Source organism: Poecile atricapillus, chromosome 1, assembly GCF_030490865.1.
Source record: "Poecile atricapillus isolate bPoeAtr1 chromosome 1, bPoeAtr1.hap1, whole genome shotgun sequence".
In the NCBI taxonomy this organism is placed as follows: Eukaryota; Metazoa; Chordata; class Aves; order Passeriformes; family Paridae; genus Poecile; species Poecile atricapillus.
Genome location: NC_081249.1, coordinates 111213728 through 111234558, shown reverse-complemented (window position 1 = coordinate 111234558; position 20831 = coordinate 111213728). Strand labels below are relative to the sequence as shown.

General features: G+C 45.5%; 1 protein-coding gene across 6 annotated transcripts in view; it reads left to right on the top strand.

The window, feature by feature from the left end:
* ILDR2 (immunoglobulin like domain containing receptor 2) overlaps nucleotides 1-17407 on the top strand; it is a 41305-nt gene extending 23898 nt beyond the window's left edge. For 2 of the 6 annotated variants that reach the window (XM_058846050.1, XM_058846032.1), the window contains 6 exons: nucleotides 2635-2781; nucleotides 3519-3695; nucleotides 8792-8905; nucleotides 10282-10492; nucleotides 11427-12114; nucleotides 12909-17407. In XM_058846050.1, coding sequence (XP_058702033.1) covers nucleotides 2635-2781; nucleotides 3519-3695; nucleotides 8792-8905; nucleotides 10282-10492; nucleotides 11427-12114; nucleotides 12909-12944 — 1373 coding nt within the window. In that variant the 3' untranslated portion in view covers nucleotides 12945-17407. Of the gene's footprint in view, nucleotides 1-2634; nucleotides 2782-3518; nucleotides 3696-8788; nucleotides 8906-10281; nucleotides 10493-11426; nucleotides 12169-12908 lie in introns of all 6 variants that reach the window. The other 4 variants (XM_058846040.1, XM_058846011.1, XM_058846022.1 and 1 more) reach the window with 3 other exon arrangements.
* The last annotated feature ends 3424 nt before the right edge of the window (nucleotides 17408-20831 follow it).

Genomic DNA, 20831 nt, shown 5'->3' with positions numbered 1-20831 from the left:
AGATTAGGAAATACAGGACTGGAAAGGACAGTCTGGCTCCCTATCTTGCATTCCATCCCCAGCACCATGTAATTTCACCCATTCTGTAAACTTGGCAAGATTAGGAGTGGCCTAAGGTTTGGCCTTTCTCTTTCCCATTGGATCACTTTCTTTGATGGGCTTCTTTTAGCTTCTCTCGACATCACTGATCATCTATTTCTGTCCATTTATGTAAGATCTTTTAACTATAATACCTGCTTTTCCTCCTGCATTTATCCTCCTACTATATTTACAGGCAGGAGCTACATCTTCCCTCAGCCTTCTGTTTAATAGAGTAACTCAGCAGGCTTCAGCTCCCCTGCTGCCAAGCAGGCTCCAGAGTCTCTTCATCCCTCAAATCCCTGCTTTCCATCGACCTAAATTCATCTTTTCTGCTGCAAAGATGGCCAGAGCTGTATAACATCAGTAACTTCAGATGAAGTCAAGTGGAGAGGAGGCCTTGTGTGATGGCATTGATATTTCCTTAATACTATTGGAAATTCTTCCCTTATTACATTATTACATTCCCTGATTACAAATATTTAGGGTTACATTTGCCATTTTTGGTGGCTGTATTGCTTGAGTAATCCTATGTGTACTGGATCATTTCTCTTGTTTTTCAGTTCTTTTCAACCAGTGAAGTCCTGTTCAGAAAAAAAATTGTTCTTGATCTTTGAACTTGTGATACTGGTGTGACAGGTATGCAACAGCGTTGCTGCATACTTTGAAATTCAGGATAATACTGCATTTCACATCTCCTATTGTAGACCCAGGTAGACCCTTTGTACATGTCCCAACCTTTATTGACAATGCATCCCTACTGCTTACTGTCATGATATTTTAACACATTCTTATTTTCTGTGTCAAAGTAATTTATGAAAATATTAAGCAAAACAGCTGCTAGAAGCAGAACTTGAGGGACTGTGTCAGTAATCTCTCAGCTCGTGCTTTCCTATTCATGAATGCTTCCCTTCTGCCCTTTCCTTACTTGTTAGCTCATTTTTTCTCAGCATATAGTAAGTTCAACCCAAAAAAAATATTCCATAGGGACCAAAATTAAATGCAAATATAAATGAAATTCATCTGTGTCAGCCAAAAAAGAAACAAAGAATTAAAAAAAATTAAAATATTTCACTTCACACTTCTGAAGTGTTTTGATTTGTAGATGCCAGATCTTTGACTGACATTTTTCAAAGGAAATTTTAAATTCTAGATTTAAAATGGCATTTTTAAAAAGGGGAATTATTTGTAGAAGAGTTAAGGAAGACTCCAACAAAGTAAAGAATCATACTTTTGTTCAAACAGAACGCTGCCGATGGATCAAAACTGACACTTCTTATTTTTGCGCTGTATTAAGAACTAGGAAAAAATTCTATTTTGAATGGTCCAAGTGAAACATTTTTCCTTGACTTTTTAGCTTAGCAACACAGGGTGCACTGTTTTTCCTGTGTGATTCTTCATGCACATTGCAATCCTCATATTGATACTTCTTCATCTCAAATAATTCTCTACCAGGAGACTCTTTAGTGGACCGTGGACTTCTGTTTGGAAATAGTGGTATGCTGCTTTTTTGTTCTCTGAAGTGGGGATAAACCCTTTCCCACTGCAAAGCAGCCCCACTTTATTTGCTTTTTGTGATTTTTCCAAGGGTGTTGAATAACCACCTGGGTACATCTGGAGCAGATAAGATTTGAGATAGGTTGGTGCATTTCTCTGACATAAAACCAGCTCCAGGCCTCCTGTATGTTCAGGGTTTTGTGATTTCTTGGTCCAGATGTGTTCACTGATCATTCCCTTAGTCTGGAATTCCTATGGGGCAGTAGGTGCTGCTCTGGCACAGGCTGAGCCCTGCTCCCAACAGATTTTCCAGCAGCAAAGTTTGAGAAACCTTTTCTCCCTCTCCTTCCCCTCTAAGCCCCACCCTGGTTTTTGTGGGCCAGCTTTTTCGTGCTTTCATTTGTAGGGTGTTTTTCAGCTGCTCCCTTTTGGGACACATCATCTGAGGCTTCGGTGGGGGAGAAAAAAGGTGGTTGTTAGTTTTGCTGGCTGGCTGTGGCGCCTGAATAGGATGTTCGTTCAAAACATTCAAAAGGATAATTGCTTGCGTAGGCCTCGCTGTGAAGGGGCAGGCCTGGCTCGTTTACTGGGCTATTTATAGCCTGCTTTTCACCATCGTTTGTCCCATTAAAACCGGAATGTTGGTAGGGAACAAACACACAAGCAGGGCATGAACATGGCCAAGAAGAATGAGTCTTTGATGAGGGCCAAATGCTAATGGAGCGCGTCCCGCGGCATTGGCGCCGGTCTGCTGTGGGACGAAGGGTTTCTGGCCAGGGAACCGGGGCTCCTGTCTCTGCTGCTCGCCTCTCAGCCAGCCAGAGATGCTGCCAGAAGGGACCACATTTCTGTAGCTCATTTCTCATGTCACGTGCCATTTCTGCTTTGACACAAGAGGAGGAGTAGTCCTAGTCCTAGACCCACAGGGAGTCGGTCCACTTCTGTTATTCACCTGTGTGTTTTGTCCCCATGCTCTCCGCTGGGAGGATGTTGCTGACGTTCTCTTCCACAGCAATGTGCAGTCCTGTAACTTTCTCCCTTTCTCCCCTTGTTTTCCAGAGTGGGTCTTTGTGGGCCTGGTGATCCTGGGAGCGTTCCTGTTCTTCCTCCTGGTGGGGATCTGCTGGTGCCAGTGCTGCCCGCACAGCTGCTGCTGTTACGTCCGCTGCCCCTGCTGTCCTGAGTCCTGCTGCTGTCCTCGGGCGCGTGAGTGACCCTGTCCAAGCCTGGTGCACATCTTCTGCCCTGCTACTTCTGCTCCCTGGCAGAACAGGGGGAGAATCTGCTAATATTGCTTCTTTTGCCCTGAGCACTTTGCTTGGCTAAAGGACTGGTTCTTAGGGAGTGAAGCATCTGACCTATTACTCAATGGTTGAATGCTCAAAGTTAATTACAAATGTAATTCCCCAAGCCCTCCCTGCCTTGGCAGCTGTGTCTGCTTTTCCAAAGTGTCATGCTCCCATTCCAAAGTTGTTGTTGTGTCAGTGAATGTTGAGGGTCATAGCTAAGAGCATCCTGGGAGGTTTCTTCCTGGCAATGCAAATCAGATGTCCTCTACAACAGAGAGGGCAAAATCCTTGCAACCCAGCAAGGTTCCTGGTCAGGCTCAGTCAGATCTGTCAAGTTCCATGAGCCTCATCCTGCTGCTTGAGTCATCAGTTATTTTTAAAGCTGAACTGCCACTAAATCATGTTGGCTGTCGTACCCTGAGTGTCTTTCTGGGCATTTTGCAGTGCCATTATTATTATATGCAGTACATATTTTAAACTCCCCTCAGTACCCTTTGAGGCTTAGAGAAATTCAGGTTGGTCCTTGTTAATTCACTTGTCTGGTTGTCTCCTGTGGGATCACCACCAATGTTGGTGCAGGTTTCATCCACATGTCCAGTGGATCTGTGGGGTGCTGGTGTGTGGTGCTGACTCTTGTTTTTTTTTCTTTTTCAGTGTATGTAGCAGGCAAAGCAGCAAAAGCTGGGTACCCCCCTGCAGTCTCTGCCATGCCAGGTCCATACTACATCCCCAGTGTTCCTGTAGCTGGTGTCCCATCTCCTGCTGTGCTGATGGATAAGTCACACCCTCCTCCCTTAGCCCCAAGTGAGGCCAGCGGAGGGAGCCAAAATGGTAATTTGCAGTGCCAGGCACAACTTTCAGTCCTCTTACTGGGAGTGGGGCTGGGAAGGGCAGGAATGATTGTCACTGATTGAGTGGTGTAAGGAGAGGAAACACAAGGAAATTTTAATCCTTTCTCTGACAATGACATTTGCATTAGGGCCACATGGTCTAACTTTTCTAGGGTCATCAACACAGAGTCAGTTTGTGGGTGCCTAATTAGGTCAGGAGGGTATGGGAGGCCACGTCCCTGTCCAGGACCCCTGTCATTACTGCTGCAGACATTTGGCTTGCAGAGGACAAAAGGACAAAGATGATTTCAGGAGAGTAGAGGCAGAAGCCATTTTCCCCTTAGAGCTGATGCCTTGCAAGCTGCTTTCTCTTTGTAAACTGTCCTTCCAACCCTCTGCAGGGCACTGCTTGGCCTCTGGCAGCAGTTTTTGCTGCAGCATGTTTTACTGACCCCATGGCATTTTGGGCAAAGTAACCTGTTCCCTTGATATTTCTGCCCAAGATCTTTTGGGGCTGGACCCTGTCCTCTACTTTACAGAAGTCAGTGGGCCACTTTTATTGTTCAGCCTTTGCATTTGTGAAACGTGGGTGATGAAAGGCTTCGTGACTAGAAAGGAGTTGTGGATCTGTGTCAGACCTAGAGTGTCAGTGTGATGCCTCTTGTCTCAGGGAGGGTCACTTCTGCTGCTGCAAAGGAAGCTGCCATCAAGGAGAAAAGAGGGCAGCAATTTAGCCACATGCATTCCAGAATCAGAGTGGCTGTCTAAATTCAAACATCCTGCAGCAGAAATAACTCTCACCAATGTAGAGTCATCACTGACCCAGCTACAGCCTGATTTCAAAGCACCACACTAAGTATCAATTGTTAAATTAACTCACGACAGCGTGTTGATAAAACACATCTGAAAAGACAAGATTAAATAGCATAATTAATTAAGCTTCTGGAACAACCCTACAGATGCTTCTGCTGCCCCAGTCAGTATATTAACCTTTCTGAAATTAACCTTTCTGGAATTACAAAACATATTTTCTTTCAACAATCACACCTTTTTTTTGGCCACTGAAATCAAAACAGAGCTCTGGAATGGAGCATTTTGAAACAGGAAATAAATCAATCACTGATCCAATGCAGAACATATCCAATTCAAAAACCTTTGTCAGAAAATGATGAATGACACCCCAGTGCTTCAATTTTTTTCTCCTGTGAAAAATGTCACTGCACATAGAGTGTGGTGCTGATTGTGGGAGCTCCAGGGATTTTTTAAGAGTCAGATCACAGCTCCCAGTCTTGTCTCTACTAGCAGAGCACAAGTTCAGAATAAAAAACAGTATACATTTGGTAGCCTAATGGAATGGCTCTTAGGGTGCCATGATCCTTATACAGAAGGATGCATTTAATATATAATGCATCCAAATAAAGTGTCTGGACTCAATCCCTCACTTCAGGACTTGACAGGAAATAGTATATATGGCAAATAAAAGCATTATTACAGAGCTTTAACCTTTGTTGCAAGACAACAGAGATTCTTAAGCTTTTTTAAAAATATGGTAATCTTTTTTGCAATAATATGGACAAACCCTTAGTCTGGATCATGGACCTGTTGTTCAAGGTGCTTGAGCTGTGGAACTAGGGGAGAGTTACAGCCTGTACTCTGTTCTTTTACACATAAGGTCCTCCACAATGCTATAATATCCCCTAATGACAGGCTGTAGAAGAGAAAACATTGTGTGGCTTTTCCAAGCTACTTATTTGCTTGTTGGCCAGGCAGCAAGCGAAACAAAACAGGTGATGGTTGAGTTTATAATGAAAGCCTTTCTGAGAAGGAGAATAAAAAGCCTTTGTGTCCTCCACACAGCTGGTGCAGGTCTGATCTGAAACTATGTATCTTTGGGATTTCAACCTTTCTGTCAAGTCCATTTAAAAAAAATGGGATCAAAAGTGCTGGAGGATTCTGTAATTCTGGCTAAAAATTACATCCTTTGCCCTACATAGATTCTGTGCTTATAAATGACCCCTGTGAGGGGATTGAGTGAGCAAACTTGGGCCTGAGGATATTTAGAAAATTTGTCTGGGGTTATATAAAAGCCATGTGGCAAAGCTCAGAATGAGCCTAGGAACTCTATCCTAAACTTAGGATATGGAATATATAATAGGAATGGAGAAAAAAAAAACCAAAACATTTAGCTCTCTTCTTTAGAAGAGTGTTGACAACACATAAGTTAGGATTTATGCTTGATTTTAAATGCAGTGGTTACCTAGAGGCTCTTGCATTGATCCTTTAAACTCTGCACACAGGGAAGCTTTTGGTCCTGGATCTTTAACATGAGAAGGGTATAAGGATGAGACATCATTTACTTCCTAAACATACTTGTCTGAAAAAAAATAGTAGTGGTGTCCTTTCTGGGCAGGAAGACAGCTTACAGTTTTGGCTGAGTTGGTTCCACCCACAGAAGAATAAAAATAGTGTCTAGTTAAATACAAACTAAACATTAGAAATTTATGAACTGTTGAAAAGAAGAAAATATGGGAAGAATGTTCCATTCCCTTTGATTTCAGCAAGTGGTTCTGGACATGTGGTCAACATCTCTGCATCTTTTTTTCTTTATAATTAAAATGGTCTTAAAATTATTCAGACCTGATTAAAGGATTATGGCAACTTACAGATGAAGAGTGTGAGGAAGAAGCAATAATATCTATATTTCTCAGCTAAAGGAATAATGAAGAGATTTAATAAGTTGAATATTTAGTATCATTATGAGAAATATTTAATAAACAGACACAAAACTGCTTCCTCTGTAGTGGAAAATACTTTTTATGAGCTGTTCGCAGTCATCTTTGCAGATTTAAATCCAAAATTGATTTCTAGGTGCTTGCAGAATTAACCAAGAAATTCACTTGCCTTTTGATAGAGAGTTGCAATAGCAAGTTTAGTATGAAGCTAGCATGAAGCTTAGCTAATTCTCTATCGGTTCCAGGAGCTATAGAGGCTGCCCAAATAGATATTTGGCACAGCCTCAATGTGAGCAGTGGCTCTGGGGAGAGTCTGGAAGCTGCCTGTTCAAGTTTCCCAAAGGTTATGAGTAGGTCAGAGTGGTTTGCTGGCCTGTGTATAAATGAGGTGGCAGCTTAGCTGAGCTCCAGTCCACACAGTAGAAGAAGGAATAGTGAGAGGCCTCTTTCCTGGCACGGTACCAGACACAAGTGAGGTACCAGCCACGATGGGGGGGTGGAGAACTGCCCTTGCTGCTCATGCAGTGCAGCCAGGGCTGTCACTTTGGAGGCCAGTCAGTCCAGCCTCCTTTGAGGAGACCTGCTGTGCTTCCTGTTTGGGAGGCAGAGGCAGGATTCCTTGTGTTTTGTAAACCACTGTCTGCATTTCCAGCCACTGTGCACTCACTCACAGGGATAATAAAGCACACACTGCTGTCAGCTGTGCTGTCTGGAGGCACGTTAAAAGAAGGACCCTGATAGACCCCCTACTATATTTTTACATCCTATGCCGTTCCCAACTGCAGACACACAAGGCAATATCTCAATCACTTACCTTACACGTGCTCAGTCCAAACCCACAGTGGAACGCTGAAGCAATCTGTGGGGTTATGGGAGGAATCAACCACTCTACCCATTTCTATGGCACAGCCATTCCTGAGGAAGAGCATGGTTATTTCCTAGTGCACAGACACACTCTCAGCAGTTTAGGGCAGGAGGTGCCTAAGAATACCTCTGCCAAGTCCTTGCTCAGCCCACACAGCACATACTATGCGACGTACTACCAAACCCATATGTTAATAGCTCGATGTGTTGCGGTGGTGAGGGATAAAACAGAAGGAACAGGTTGGCTCAGAACCACTGTCCAAGTGTTTAAATTGCTCCCCAGCAGGAGCATTCATGCAACACTGCAGTATTCCCGCAAGGGAGCATGTTAACCCCATTCAAGGCAGGCAGGTTCCATTTTGTAGGGCTAAGTGGATTGTCCTTATGATGGTTCTCTAATAAGGCTGAATTTTTGAGGTTTGTAGTCCTCTCTTGTGCCTAGACCTGAATTTCTATCAATCCTGTAATAGTTCCAGGCTGAGACCTTTCTTAAATAATCTGCTATAAAAACTTTACTTTCTTCAAAGAAAGAGTGGAAAGGTGGAGTTCTCTGCTTGCTGACCGTAGACCTGCCTTAAGGTAGGCAGGCTGTTTGTAGCTATTGTTAGTAGGTAAAGTGTGTATGGTGCTAACCTGCCAGAGTTAAATCTGCTTTGGCTCCAGGTGTATAGGGCCTTCTTTTTTACATAGGCCCATGGACAAGTCAAAAAGCTGTCCAGACTTACCAGAAGTCAAGCATTTCACACCTTTTCTGTAAAGTAAAGCTTGTAAAGAATTCCAGAGTAGACCTGATTGGCCTCATCCCTGGAGTCAGTATAAATCTCAAAGCAGTGTGATGTGCTTTGTGGGACTTCGTGTTTCCTTCTGTATTCTCTGGAGCTTTAGCCACACACTCTTCAACCTGTGTGAGGAGAATACATGGGGGTGGGAGGGTGGAGTGGTCTTGCACAGTGACAGCTCCCAAATGCTCAGGCGCTTGCTTCTCCTGCAGATTGAGAGCTTAGAGGAGCCCTGATCTTCTGGGACTGCTTCTCCCATACCATGAGGAATCCTTTCAGTAATGTTGAGGAAGGAGAAATGAGTTCTTTTCGCTCTGCCATCATCTGTGGGAGTTGGAATCACTGCAGCAGTTAGGGTGTTGCTTTTGTTTTAGCTGGGCAAAAGCAGGCCAACTCCAGAGCGAGCCTGTCTCACACAAGGGAGGGTGAGGTGCTGTGAAGATGGCCCACCATGCTCAGTGTCCATCACTGGATGGTTGTACAAACTGGGCATTTCCAAACCTCTTTTGCTCTTCCTGCAAACTTTTAAAATGATGCAAGTTCTTACAACTTCACATCCCACACTGTAGACGAATTTCTTGTGGAGCAGCGGCTGACTCAGTGTGTTTTGACGCAGCCTACCTGCTGAGACGTGAGCTCAACTACAGAAGCAGTGTTGTGGGAAAGGCTCCTTGTTCTTACATGGGTTTTCCTCTAATGTTTTCTTTTTTTCTCCCTAGCAGTGCGCAAAGGGTACAGGATCCAGGCTGACAAGGACAGGGACTCCATGAAGGTGCTGTACTATGTGGAGAAAGAGTTGGCTCAATTTGACCCGGCTAGAAGGATGCGAGAACGATGTGAGAAACAAGCATGGTTTGATTTATTTTTCTTTTTTCCCCACTGACCTAAGAAGGACTGGGAAATTCATAGTTTAAAGTTCACTTGGTGTGCCTCAGGGTCAGCCCCTAGGATATGATATCCAGGATAAGCCAATTGGGACAGATAAAGTCTGGATTTTAAGTATCTACAGGTATGTTCCAATTTTAAAGGTCTGGTGCTTGCCTAATCATTCTTGGAGCAAAGTGAGGGATACTGAAAAGCTCATGAAAATTGCCTACTCATATAATAAAACTTTGGGATCATCAGTATCTGAAAAGCCAAGTCCCTACTCATACTTTCTACAGCCTGTGGTATGATAATATCTGGGATATTTTTTTCCACAATTTCTTAAGAGTGTGGTGTCTGTAAACTCCCAGCATGGCAAAAAAGGAGAGGGATTATTTTACTGAAAGTGTGTTTTGTGGGCTGCAGTGACCACAGCATGGCTTGAAGGAAGCAGGAAGTTTGGAGTGTCTGTTGCCCTGCAGAAGGAGCAGGGTGGTGAATAGGGACCTGCTGCAAACTCAGAACTGTGTGGAACCCCTCACTGTCACAGCCACTTGTAAGCTTTATTTCCTTAAATAAAGGCTGAGGCTGCACTTAATGTGTGTGAGAATGCAAACCCAAGTGAGGATCTTTCCACATTAGGAGGCAGAGGTGCAGAATGGGACAAGGTGTGTGGGAGGGCTTGCAGTGCTGCTGTTTGTCCTGTGGCAGGCTGGGGGCTCAGCTCCTGTGGGCAGCACACAGAGCTAACCCATGTTAGGCACTGCTAGAGGCTCACTTAAAACAGACATCTGGGATCCTGAAAATCATTGGAGGGAAGGGTTTTAAGGAATGACACTACATCAAAGCTCTCTACAGATTAGGCATAACGAACAAATTATATATACTTCTAAAACAGTCATTGCTGAGCACACTGTCTTCTCCACCCACAAGATTTACTATAAAAAGACCTCTGCAGATTGGTATGTCAGGCCTACAGATGTCAGTATGCTTGATGGAGTAGAGACTGACAGTGATTCAGACAGCCTTTTACTTTTTTTCTTAATCTTTTTTTGAGGAAGTTGCTTTTGTTTTAGGTTGGGCAAGTCAGGCCAAACCCAGAGCCAGCCTGTCTCACACCAGGAAGAGGGGAGGTGGCACAACTTCTGTGTTGTAGTGGTGTCCCACCAACCTTGGTGACCACCTCTCAAGGGCAGGGAGCTCACACATATTACTGGGGGGAAGCTCTTCCTGAAGGCTGTTATCTGGAGCACAGGCATCTCATGCCATTTGTGATACCCGCAGAATCCCTGCCTGGCTGCCATCAGGCGCTGCCCATCTCATTTCTCTCCTGCATCCTCCCCTGCAGATAACAACACGGTCTCTGAGCTGAGCTCGCTGCACGAGGAGGACCTGAACTTCCGCCAGCCCTACCGGCAGGCGCGGAGGAAACCTCTGCCCCCCGCGGGGGACATGGATGGTGATGCCGAGTACTGGGCAGGAGTCGTGGGCGGGGGCAGCACCTCCAGATCACAGGCTGTGTCTGAGTACAGGGATGAGCGCGACAGCTACTGGCACAGGTGAGGGGCACCACGTCGGGGGGCAGCTCTATCTGCCAAAGTGGTGAAGAAAGCAGAAGGGACAGATGGAATGGTAGCTCTCCCCTATTTCCTGCTGCCCTTGCTCTGCTTAGCAGGAGAGAGGGGCTAGAGAGAAATAGGAAATCTGGACGTGTCATTAGATGAGGTCAGAATGAAGCTGATTGCCACAAGCCTGCTGAAGCTTACCCAGCTGGTAAAGCCAGGTACAAGCCCCAGTCCCAGTGGGATGTAAAAGTGAGATCAATAGGGAACCAAGCCAAGCTGCCCACAGTGGGAAAGTGCAAATATCTCTCTTGAGCTTTGTATCTTATGCCTCAAGCACTTCCCAGTGCTGGTGGGCTTTATTATATAGGAGTCACACCCTCCTGCTTTGTTGCAGGAGGTCTGTGCTCCATGCCTAAAGGACTTGCACTCTGGTGCCTAGAAGAGAGATAACACAACCTTCCCTCAAGCAGCCCAGTATCCCAAAAGCAATGGCAGGGATTTCCTTCCTTCAGTTCTGGGCTATTGTACCAGCTGTCTTTAAACCTTCTTCAAAACTGCCCTGCTGTGAGCTTCTGTAGCTGGGTTCTTGGGTTTTTCCAGCAGGATATACACCTAGAAGCTCTCGGATGAAGGAGAAGCAGGTCCAGCCCTGCATACTGGAGGACAGGGCAGGTGCACCCTGGGGATAACCTCAAGTAACATTAGACATGAAGGACCTGAGCTACTGCACTAAGCTGCCTTTACAGTCAGCAGAGAGAACCCGGGGTTTCAAGGATGTGATAGATCTCTTCCTATGGAAAATGATGAAAACAGCTCAGATGATTCGTGCCCCCAGGAGGGCCTGCTTCCCTCCACTGTCTGTGCAGGCAGCCAAGGGGATGAGCACAGCTGGACCCTGCCCTCTAACTCTACCTCCTCCCTCTTCCAGCCAGCAGAGATCCAAGTCGGAGATGCTGTCCCGTAAGAGTTTCTCCGTGGGAGTGCCGGCCGTGTCCATGGACGAGCTGGCGGCCTTTGCCGAGTCCTACAGCCAGCGGCCGCGGCGGGCGGACAGCCAGGAGATGCGGCGCTTCGAGCGCTCCGAGTCGCACGGCGGGCGCGGCGGGGGGCTGCCCCACCAGGACAGCTCCATGGAGGAATACTACACCAAGCGCTGCAGGGGCAACCGGGAGCCGCTGACGGACTCGGATCGGGGCTGGTCCTACAGCCCGCCCCGGAGACGGGCCCACGAGGAGAAGCACTTCCCCAGGCTGGTGAGCCGGACGCCCGGAGGGAGCCAGAAATACGATCACTCCTACCTCAGCAGCGTCCTGGAGAGGAAATCCCGGAGCTACGACGAGAGTGGTGACCATTGTGCAACCCCCTCGAAGCTGAGCTCGCAGCCCAGCCAGAGAGGAGGGAGCACATACTATGCCTGGTCACCGCCCTCCACCTACAAAGCCGAGAAGTCGCAGCCGCAGCAGTCGTCGTCCCCCGAGCAGGACGAGGAGGAGGAGGAGGACAGCCTGCCTCCCTACAGCGAGAGGGAGCTGAGCCGAGGCCCTTCCTACAGGGCCAGGGAACAGGCCTACCTCAATGCCTCTGACAAGAAGAGGAAAAAGGACCCCAAGAAAACAGTGAGGCCATGTCTGGTGGTCCTGGTCCAAATAGGCTGAGCGGAGAGCCACCAGGCAGGGGTTACTAACCAGAGTTGATGGGCAATGGGGTTTTTCAGGACAGTAACACCTGCAGTCTGGGTGTCACTTCCTGTGGGAAGGGGGAAGGAACTGTGGGGGTAGGAAGCCAGAAAGGGTAATAGCTCCTACATGGAGTCCAGGATGGAGGGGAAAGCCAGATGTGCCTGGGACTGGGGAGGTAAGCAATGTCTTTGGCATCTGGTAATCCAAGGTGGTGGGAGTTTATCTGGAGTTGAGGAGGATTGTGGTAGGGAAGTTACCGAGGCCTTACAGAAATTACAGGGCTTTGCTTTGGCCTTGATCCTTGTTAAGGAAGGGTTGAGAGGCTCTTGTTCTTCTGGACTGGGACAGGGCTGGCAGCAGGGGATGATATAAGAGACATCTTCCTGAAAGGAGAGACTCCCATGGGCTTCCATGTGGGCCATTCATGCCAAAGGCATTCCTCACCCAGGATACCAGCAAGTGCAAAACATCCCTTCACAGTCCAAGCTAGTGATGAGTTCATGGTTGCTGGGGGAGGGGATCTTCCCCATCTAACCCATCTGGGGAAGTCTGCACCTTGAGGGAGACCTTATCATTAGAGTAGCTTCGCTGTGGGAGAGAGGACTGGGATCACGAGTGGACAAAGCTGTTGCTGTTTAGTTGTGTCTCTGTCAAAGCTTTGTCTGTCCCTTTGTTCCAGTGAGAGCTTTCCTGTTAAATGTTGACATTTAATCTTCTCTCTTTCCTCTCAGAATGATTTCCCAACAAGGATGTCCCTTGTGGTTTGAAGTTGTGGACCTGTCATGTTGATGGGCTGGATATCATGAGGTGACTGCAGTGGAGAAGATGCAGAACAACAAGCAAAACATGCCTCTGTGAACCTTTGCAGCCATCAGCCATGGACTGTTTCAATTTTTTGCTTCATCCAGGGGAGCTGAGGCTTTTGTAAGAGACTGACTCCCATGGACAGCACTCGATCTCGGAGGCTCTGGGAGTCTGCCCAGAAAATGAGGCTAGGGGTCTCTTTGGCACCCTGTTTTCCAGTGCCCTCCATTCTGCACTGGACAGTAGCCACATCCCTACTGCCCCTGCAGCCCTCCCTGCAGCCCTGAACTACAAGTGAGGCTGCCTTTGTGCCTCTTGCTCTGTCCCACGTGCAGAGGGAGGCGTGTGTGCCTCTTGCTCTCTCTGTCTCAGTTCTCTGTTTGGATCAAAATTGTCTCCATACTTAAAGCCTTTTCTGTATCATTCCCGTGCTGGGAGGAGGCCTTGTTCTTACAACTGCAGACTGCCTTCAGCTGATCAGGCCCTAAATCACGAAAGAAAATCCACATTCTTTCAGACACTGTAAGAAAATGACTGATGAGATGTTACCTTGATAAGGGCTGAATGGGGAAAGGGACAATTATGAGCTGATTTGTTCAATATATTTAGTTCTATTTGTTGTGTGATGAGAGTTGCAGGTGAGATGGATGTATTGTTTTGAAAGTGGGTCAAAGTAGCTTTTATTGTAATGAGAGCATGATTTGTTTCCCCCCTGCCCCCAACTGTGTTTTGTTTTGATGCTGTTGCATTTCCCTGCAGCTCAACTGTGACTCTGTAGAGCTTCAAGCTGGAGTACCTACTCCACTGTTTTAAAAGCAGTGCTCTAGCTTTCCTAGTGCTCTGCTTTCAGCACCACCAGACACCTCTGCCACTCTAGTGAGTGGCCTTTTTGTTTCAAGGAAACAAGAAGGGGACAGTCTCAGTGAGAGTGCAGCTGCAGACCTTCATCCTGTGCCACTGGTATCACACCTTTCTGGGAATAGTTTCCCAGAAGAAACTACTACTGAAGAGAGCAGTAACAGCAGTGGGAAAGGACAAGCACTGTGGACAGATACAAGCTTTGAAAGTCACCCTTTTCACTTAAAACCATTCCTTTCACTTTGGTTGGGATGTGGTTTTAGTGGCTGTTGTCTCAGGCATAGCTTTATTTAAAAGTGAGTGCTTCACACCATTTGGAAGCCTAATATTCTGGTTTTCATAGGGTATTATGCAGTCATGTATTTAGCTGCTAAAATCATCACGTGAGGAAAGATGATGGGAACATTTTAAGCTCCAGTATCTTGATTCCTATTATACCTAGAAACAACTTAGTGCCCTGTTGTTACGGCCATTATCACCCTCTGAAATGACATCTTTGTTGTTCCTCTGGGAATTTGGGAAGCTGTCTGGCCTCACATGCTCATACTGGCAGTACTGTTTGGGACACAAGGTATATTAACATCACTGCAGTTCTCCATAAGAATGATTGACTGATTTCTCTATTACTCCTTTGCAAGATAGTTCACCCACCAAGAATGGTCAGGGGAGAGGAAAAATAATCTCCATGGATTTGATGACAGTTTTCATGTGAGAAGGTGAATTGATGAAAGGATGATGTTCTTCTCACATACTCCTCTACTGATGACTGTAGTTTTGGAAATCCCAGTCCTGGGTCTTCCTGGCCAGAGAGGGATTGGCCAGCAGGAACATACAATTGTGGAATTGCAGAATTGTTTGTGCAGGAGGTAGCCTTTAAAGATTTCAACATTCAAAGTTTCAACTCTCTGCCATGGGAAGGGACATCTTCCACATATGAGGTTGCTCAAAGCCCCATCCAACTGGACCTTGAGCACTTTCAGGGATGGGACATCTGCAGCTTCTCTGGGCAATATGTTGCAGTGTCTCACCACCCTCACAGTAAAGAATTTCTTCCTTGTATCTAATCTAAAATTACCCTATTTTACTTGAAAATCAATGTCCTGGTAAAAAGTCCATCTCCAGCTTTCTTGTAGGTCCCTTTAGTCACTGGAAGCTCCACAGAGCCTTCTTTTCTCCACAGCCCCAACTCTCTCAGCCTGTATTTATAGAAGAGGTGTTCCAGCCCCTCTGACCATTTTTGTCTCCCTCCTGGACCTGCTCTAACAGGTCCATGTCTTTATGTGGCTGGCCCCAGAGTTGAACACAGTACTCTGTGTGGGGTCTCAGGAGAATGGAGGAGAGAGAAATTCCACTCCTTGGCCTGCTGGTCACCCACGTGACGCATCCCAGGATATGGTTGGCTTTCTGGGCTGTGAGAGCACGTGGCTGGCTCCTGTCCAGTCTTCATCCACCACTATAAAATCATAGAATTGTAGAATGGTTTGGAAGAGACCTTAAAGATCATCTCGTTCCCCAAGTCCTTCTCAGGGCTTCCAGTCCATTCTTCCCCCAGTGTGCATCAATACCAGGGGTTGCCCTGACTCGGGTGTAGCACCCCACACTTGGCTGTGTTGACCTTCATGAGGTTCTCATGGGCCCACTCGTTGAGCCTGTCCCAGGGTGATTCTGGATGGCTTCCCTTGCCTCCAGTGACTCCATGGCATCATCCAGCTTGGTGTCACCCACAGACTGCTGAGAGGGCGCTCAGTCCCACAGTCATGCCGTTAATGAAGGTCTAACAGCATCAGCCTTGCTGCAGGTCCTTGAGGGACACCGCTTGTTACTGGTGTCCTTTTGGACACTGAGCCACTGAGTGATGCTCTGCATGTGGCCATCCAGCCAATTCCTTGTCCATCAGATAGTCATCCACCAAACCCATCCCTCTCCAGTTTAGAAACTAAATGTTGTGTGGGACTGTCAAAGGCCAGAAGTCAAGGTGCATGACATCAGATGGATTTTCCTTATCCAGCATTGCAGTCACTGTCATAGAAGGTCTCAAAGTAAGCAGGTGTGATTTGTCCTCGGTGAAAGCATGCCAGCTGTCTTTAATCACTTCTCTCCCATCCATATGCCTTGAGGTGGGTTCCAGGAGGATCTTTCAGGGCACAGAGGTGAGGCTGATTGCTCAAGAGTTCCCAGGGCCCTGTTCTTTTATCCCTTTAAAATGGGTCTGGTGTGTCCCTTTTACCAGTCTCTGGGGACCTGACTGCCTGAATGCCATGACTTTTCAAAGAGTGAGAGCAACTTAGCAACTGCATTTACCATCTACCTGTATTATGGCTGGAGAGACTAACATTTAAGTTTTTTTGTTTTTTTTTTTTTTACCATTAATTGTTTGTTCTTAGGAAAATCACAGCACAGTTTGCAAGAGGTGGGCAGGTGGCTGCCATCTGAGGTCTCTGAGGCCTTGAGAAGTCTACAGAGCTACACTATGTGCTGTTTTAAATCAAACATTTCATTCCTGACATATGAGGATTCTAGCAAGTTGATGTTTTGTTAGTCTGAAAACCTTGGCAACCCCTGTGCCATGAATTTCAAGGGATCTTAGCCTGCTATCATTTCCATCAGACCCAGGAAACAGTTGACATAGAAATTTGAAAGTGCATCTGACTATGCCAGAAAGGGCCCAAACCAGTGGTTTTACAGTCTCTGAATACCTCTGTCTTTTAAATCATACTGAAAGCCTGAGCATTACAATCTTCTCATTTCAGTTATGTTCTGTCCCTTATCTCAGTCACTGTAGTTTATTTGATCAAGCCCTCAGGAATGAGTCGTGTGTATTAAAAATACAAGTCTTCATTTATTTGAGTCAGTTTTGTTTGTTCAGTGCTGGTACTTTAGGGCATCTGTACACTGTGTGTAAGGAGTTGCCATTTGTGTATCTAGCTTATAAATAAGTAGTTGCAAGCTAATTCTTTTAAGAAAACTGTTTTAATTGTACAAACAACTGTTTGTGAGAATTTGGAAACATCTCTTGAATCCAGGTACTTGGAAAAGTATTGAAGATTTTATGACTAGTGATTCTGTGAATTTTACCAGATGATAAGTTTCAGCTGCAGGAAAAAAAAGGTCTTAATTCCCTGAAGTCAGATATGAGCAGCAGCGACCTTTCTCTAAAATTTTGTATTTCATATCTCTCTGTACAAATCTGCGGGAATTTTCAGTTACTGATCATGTCTGTCCTCAGGCCACCTTTATTTTTCCCATTAGAAGTGAGTCTGCAGCAGCAACAAATGGACCAAATCAAGAAGTGAGGGGTGACTAGAATATCTTCACAGCTACACAACCCTGATGACCTGTGACTCCTGCAGCAGGGGAGCAGGGGCCCAGAGACTGACAGGCAGCTCGAGAGGAGCCTCATGTTTCAGGAGAGGAGTAGTGGTTTGTGTCTGTGCCATCTTTCAGAGCACCTGCAGAATGCTGGCACTGGGAAATAAATGAGCCTGGTTATTATGTGGTCTCAAATTATAAGTGTTCCAGTGATGAATTTTTATTGCTGGCATAAAATTAAAATCCTTTTCTTACTGGATATGGATGTCTGGGTCATGTCAAGGATGTGGAGAGTTTTGTGGTTTTAAAATCACAGCATCACAACAGTGACTTGCTAAGAAAACAGATGATGAGAGAACCATGTAAAAATTTAAGATAGCCCCTAGAGCAAAAGCAGGATCAAGCTTTAGCAGTAGATTAGACTGTGCTGTCAAAAAAAGTGATCTGGGCTACTGAAAAAAAAAAAGGTTTTGACATAATGGAATGGGAAAATAAATGCCAGTGGTAATTACTTCTCTTCAATCCCATTATTCCTTTAAAGTACATTGTAAAAGTTCCAATGGGTGGCTTCAGTGTGAACATCCTCAGAACACTCCATTTCCACTGAAACGGAAAATTAACAAAATTAGCACTTTGAATACTTCAAGTTTTTGAGAAACTCTCCACATTTATAAGCTGAAACAGGCAGCCAGAATTACTCAGGTCTTTTTGCTGCCATATGGACTGGAGCTGTAACATCCCCACTTTTGTTACTGGAGTTGGGTCAGGGGTGGCCATCAGCAGTGCACCCCAGAGCTGCACCTCTGAGAAACAAAGGACAGCTGCTGGGAGAGATCCCTGAGAAGGAGCAGTCACAAAGTATTTCAGAAGTCAAACCTTGCTACAAACTGTTCCAGGTACATAAATGCAGCACCACGGTGTTTATCATGCCTGGGATATTCTAAAAATAATTTTAATGATGTGGAGATTGTTGAGAAGCTGCATGGAGCTGTCTTTTTCTCCAAGCACAAGATGTGTGTGAAGATCCATTCTTGGTTGCCAAGTACAGGGTTTGGAACATGTGGAAATAAAAGCTAAAAGGTTTTAGCCCATTTTTTACTGGAGCAAAGTAAAATCTAGGAGCAAAGACACCTTTGGCATCTGTCAGGTGCTTCAGATTTGCCCCTAAAATTCCAGAAACCTCTGTGGTGTAGCATCTCCATCAGACTCTACTGGCTGTACATGCTTTCTACAACAGCTGTGATGTTGAAACCACCCTCACAGTCACCTAGGGCTTCTAAAGTCCTTCTCATTTCCTGGAAGATCAGAAAAGGAATTATTGTATAATGTGAAGAAACAGCCATCATTTTGACGTGATCTCAAAAATGCCAGCTGGATTTACCAGCATTAGAAACAGCAAAAATCTAAAGAATAAAGTTAGCTAATACTAAAGGAAGGAACCTGCCATGATTCCCATATGAATTCTCTTGTGACCTTTATAATTCTTTCTGACATTCACCCCTGCCTGCACAGGGGCCTTTGCCAGGGGAGACCATCACCCCCTCTCCCTTTTGCTTGTCAATTTTTGTCATGCTTGTAATGCCTCTCTGACCCCTCTGCTTTCCTTTGGCTATTTCCAGTCAGCCTTCAGTGTGGTGCCTAGGGGTTCCAACCAGTTTGGATGTAGAATGAGTGGCATTTTGTAAAAAGGCACTTTTACCCCCTATAAAAACAAAAATTACAGAATGCCCACGACAAAACCCCAGGCTCTCCAGATATTCTATCAAACCCAAGCAAGGGTGCTGTTGGAAACATTTTTAAAAATTAAAGCTGAACATAATTTCAAAAGGGGTCAATGTTGTTTTCAACCCCAGGGCAGCTGCAGTCAGAGCTGTGGAGTGCAAACAGCAGGAGCAAATGCATTCAGGTTTCATTGTCCTTGGTGAGAGCAGTGGCAGAGAGAGCAGCAGAGTTCCAAGGTGCTGTTACTTACATGTGGGTTAGAAGTGTGAACTAGAAGTCGACAGGTTTGGCTTTAAAAGCAAAATTCAGTCCAGGGAAACTTGAGCCCTGGCCCAGGGGTACAATCCTCTTGCTGTTTACAGATGGGCTGGGCTTTTTTCCTGCCTCTGTTGCTGCCTGCCACAGCCATTTCCCAGCCATTACACAGTGAGTGAGTGGCTTTCTTTGCTGCTGTTCTTTTACTTAGATTGTCCTCCCCTGTAATGAACTTTTTCAATATGAGGGGGAGAAGGACGTAACAGTACTCTATAATGAAAATGTAACACTTTTATAGCTTTTTGGGAGACATCCACATCCCCAATTACCAAGCATTAGACATTTTCCATGCGTACAGTATTGAAGTCGTTGCCTTTGAGTTGTCACCATGGAGAATAAAAGCAGGAAAAGCTCCCACCAATCTGCCTTTTTATTATCCTGCAGGCAAATAATTTGCCCAATTTTTGCTAAGATATGAGCAGTTTACATGAGTAGTTTTCAAGCAGTTTTTTTGATTAATGGGCAATAAACCAAATATTTTCCAGCGGAGCAGCAGACCCTTCATAAATCTCATACCATTCACAGGATAGCGTACAAAAAACATTCTGCCCAGCATTTTCATACCAAAAAAAATCCATGCAGGAAAATCCACAATCCTTCAGAGAAAGGATAAACTCTTCCCTGCTCTTGCTCTTTTCTCAAAAGCAAATGTAAAACCTTTTTTATTTATTTTTTTTTTTAATTCAGAAAACTTTTATCTTTTTAGAACAGATATGTTATTTCCTTTTGGCCTCTTTGTCCTCAGGTCTGCAGTACTCTGGACTGATGATTTTTGTGTCACAAACATGCAACTTCAGATCCTGTCTCGGCAGGGTTGTAAATAATGGATTAAGACTCACACCGTTTGTAGGTGTGACCTGAACACCATTTACATGTTTAGATCCTGTCTGATAGGTGTTATCAGCAGTCAGGTGCAGGAGAAGCAGCTCCCAGCTCTGCTCTGTATTTCCCTGTGCAAGGCACAGCATCCCTTGGCTCTGAAAATTGTCACTCATCCTCTATTTTACCACCTGTAAAAGTGCTCAGTGTTTCTTTGGCCTTCGTTATCACTCCTCCATCCATCCCTTAATGCTCGCCCTCTTTAGAAGTCTCCAAGCCAACATGGAGCAGGAAAGGTCCCCATCCATACCTTAAGGACTAATGAGGGTGAGGAAGACCTGACAGCAGAAACACTGAGAGGTTGCCCAGCTCAGAGCTCTGCAGGGAGTAATTTCTGGGTGGGAAAGTGTTTGTGCCAGTCAAGGCAGAGGTGCCTTGCAGTAATTCCTGGTTACAACTTGCACTCTTCCATGCCCAGTCACACTTATCCATGAGCACCTGGCTGTAGGTACAGGTTTGTGATTCAGGGCCATTTCTGAATTAGAGAAAGGAGTCTGAAAAAACTGTCTCAAATGGACCAGTTATTACAGCAGGTGTAGTGTTTTCATTTAGTGCTTGCTGTGTGACAGGAATCCTTTCTGCTTACATGTCAAGTTGGTTTCCATCAGCCTCTCCAGAGCAGGTGGGAGTGATTTTCATGTCCCAGTTATCAGATCTTCTTTTTGAGCAACAAATCACCCAGTGCACTTGTCTCTGAATAGGTACTCCAGGGTAGTGAGAGGCAGAGCTCCAACTGGTTGCATTTTGCACTCAAGAGCTTGCTAAAT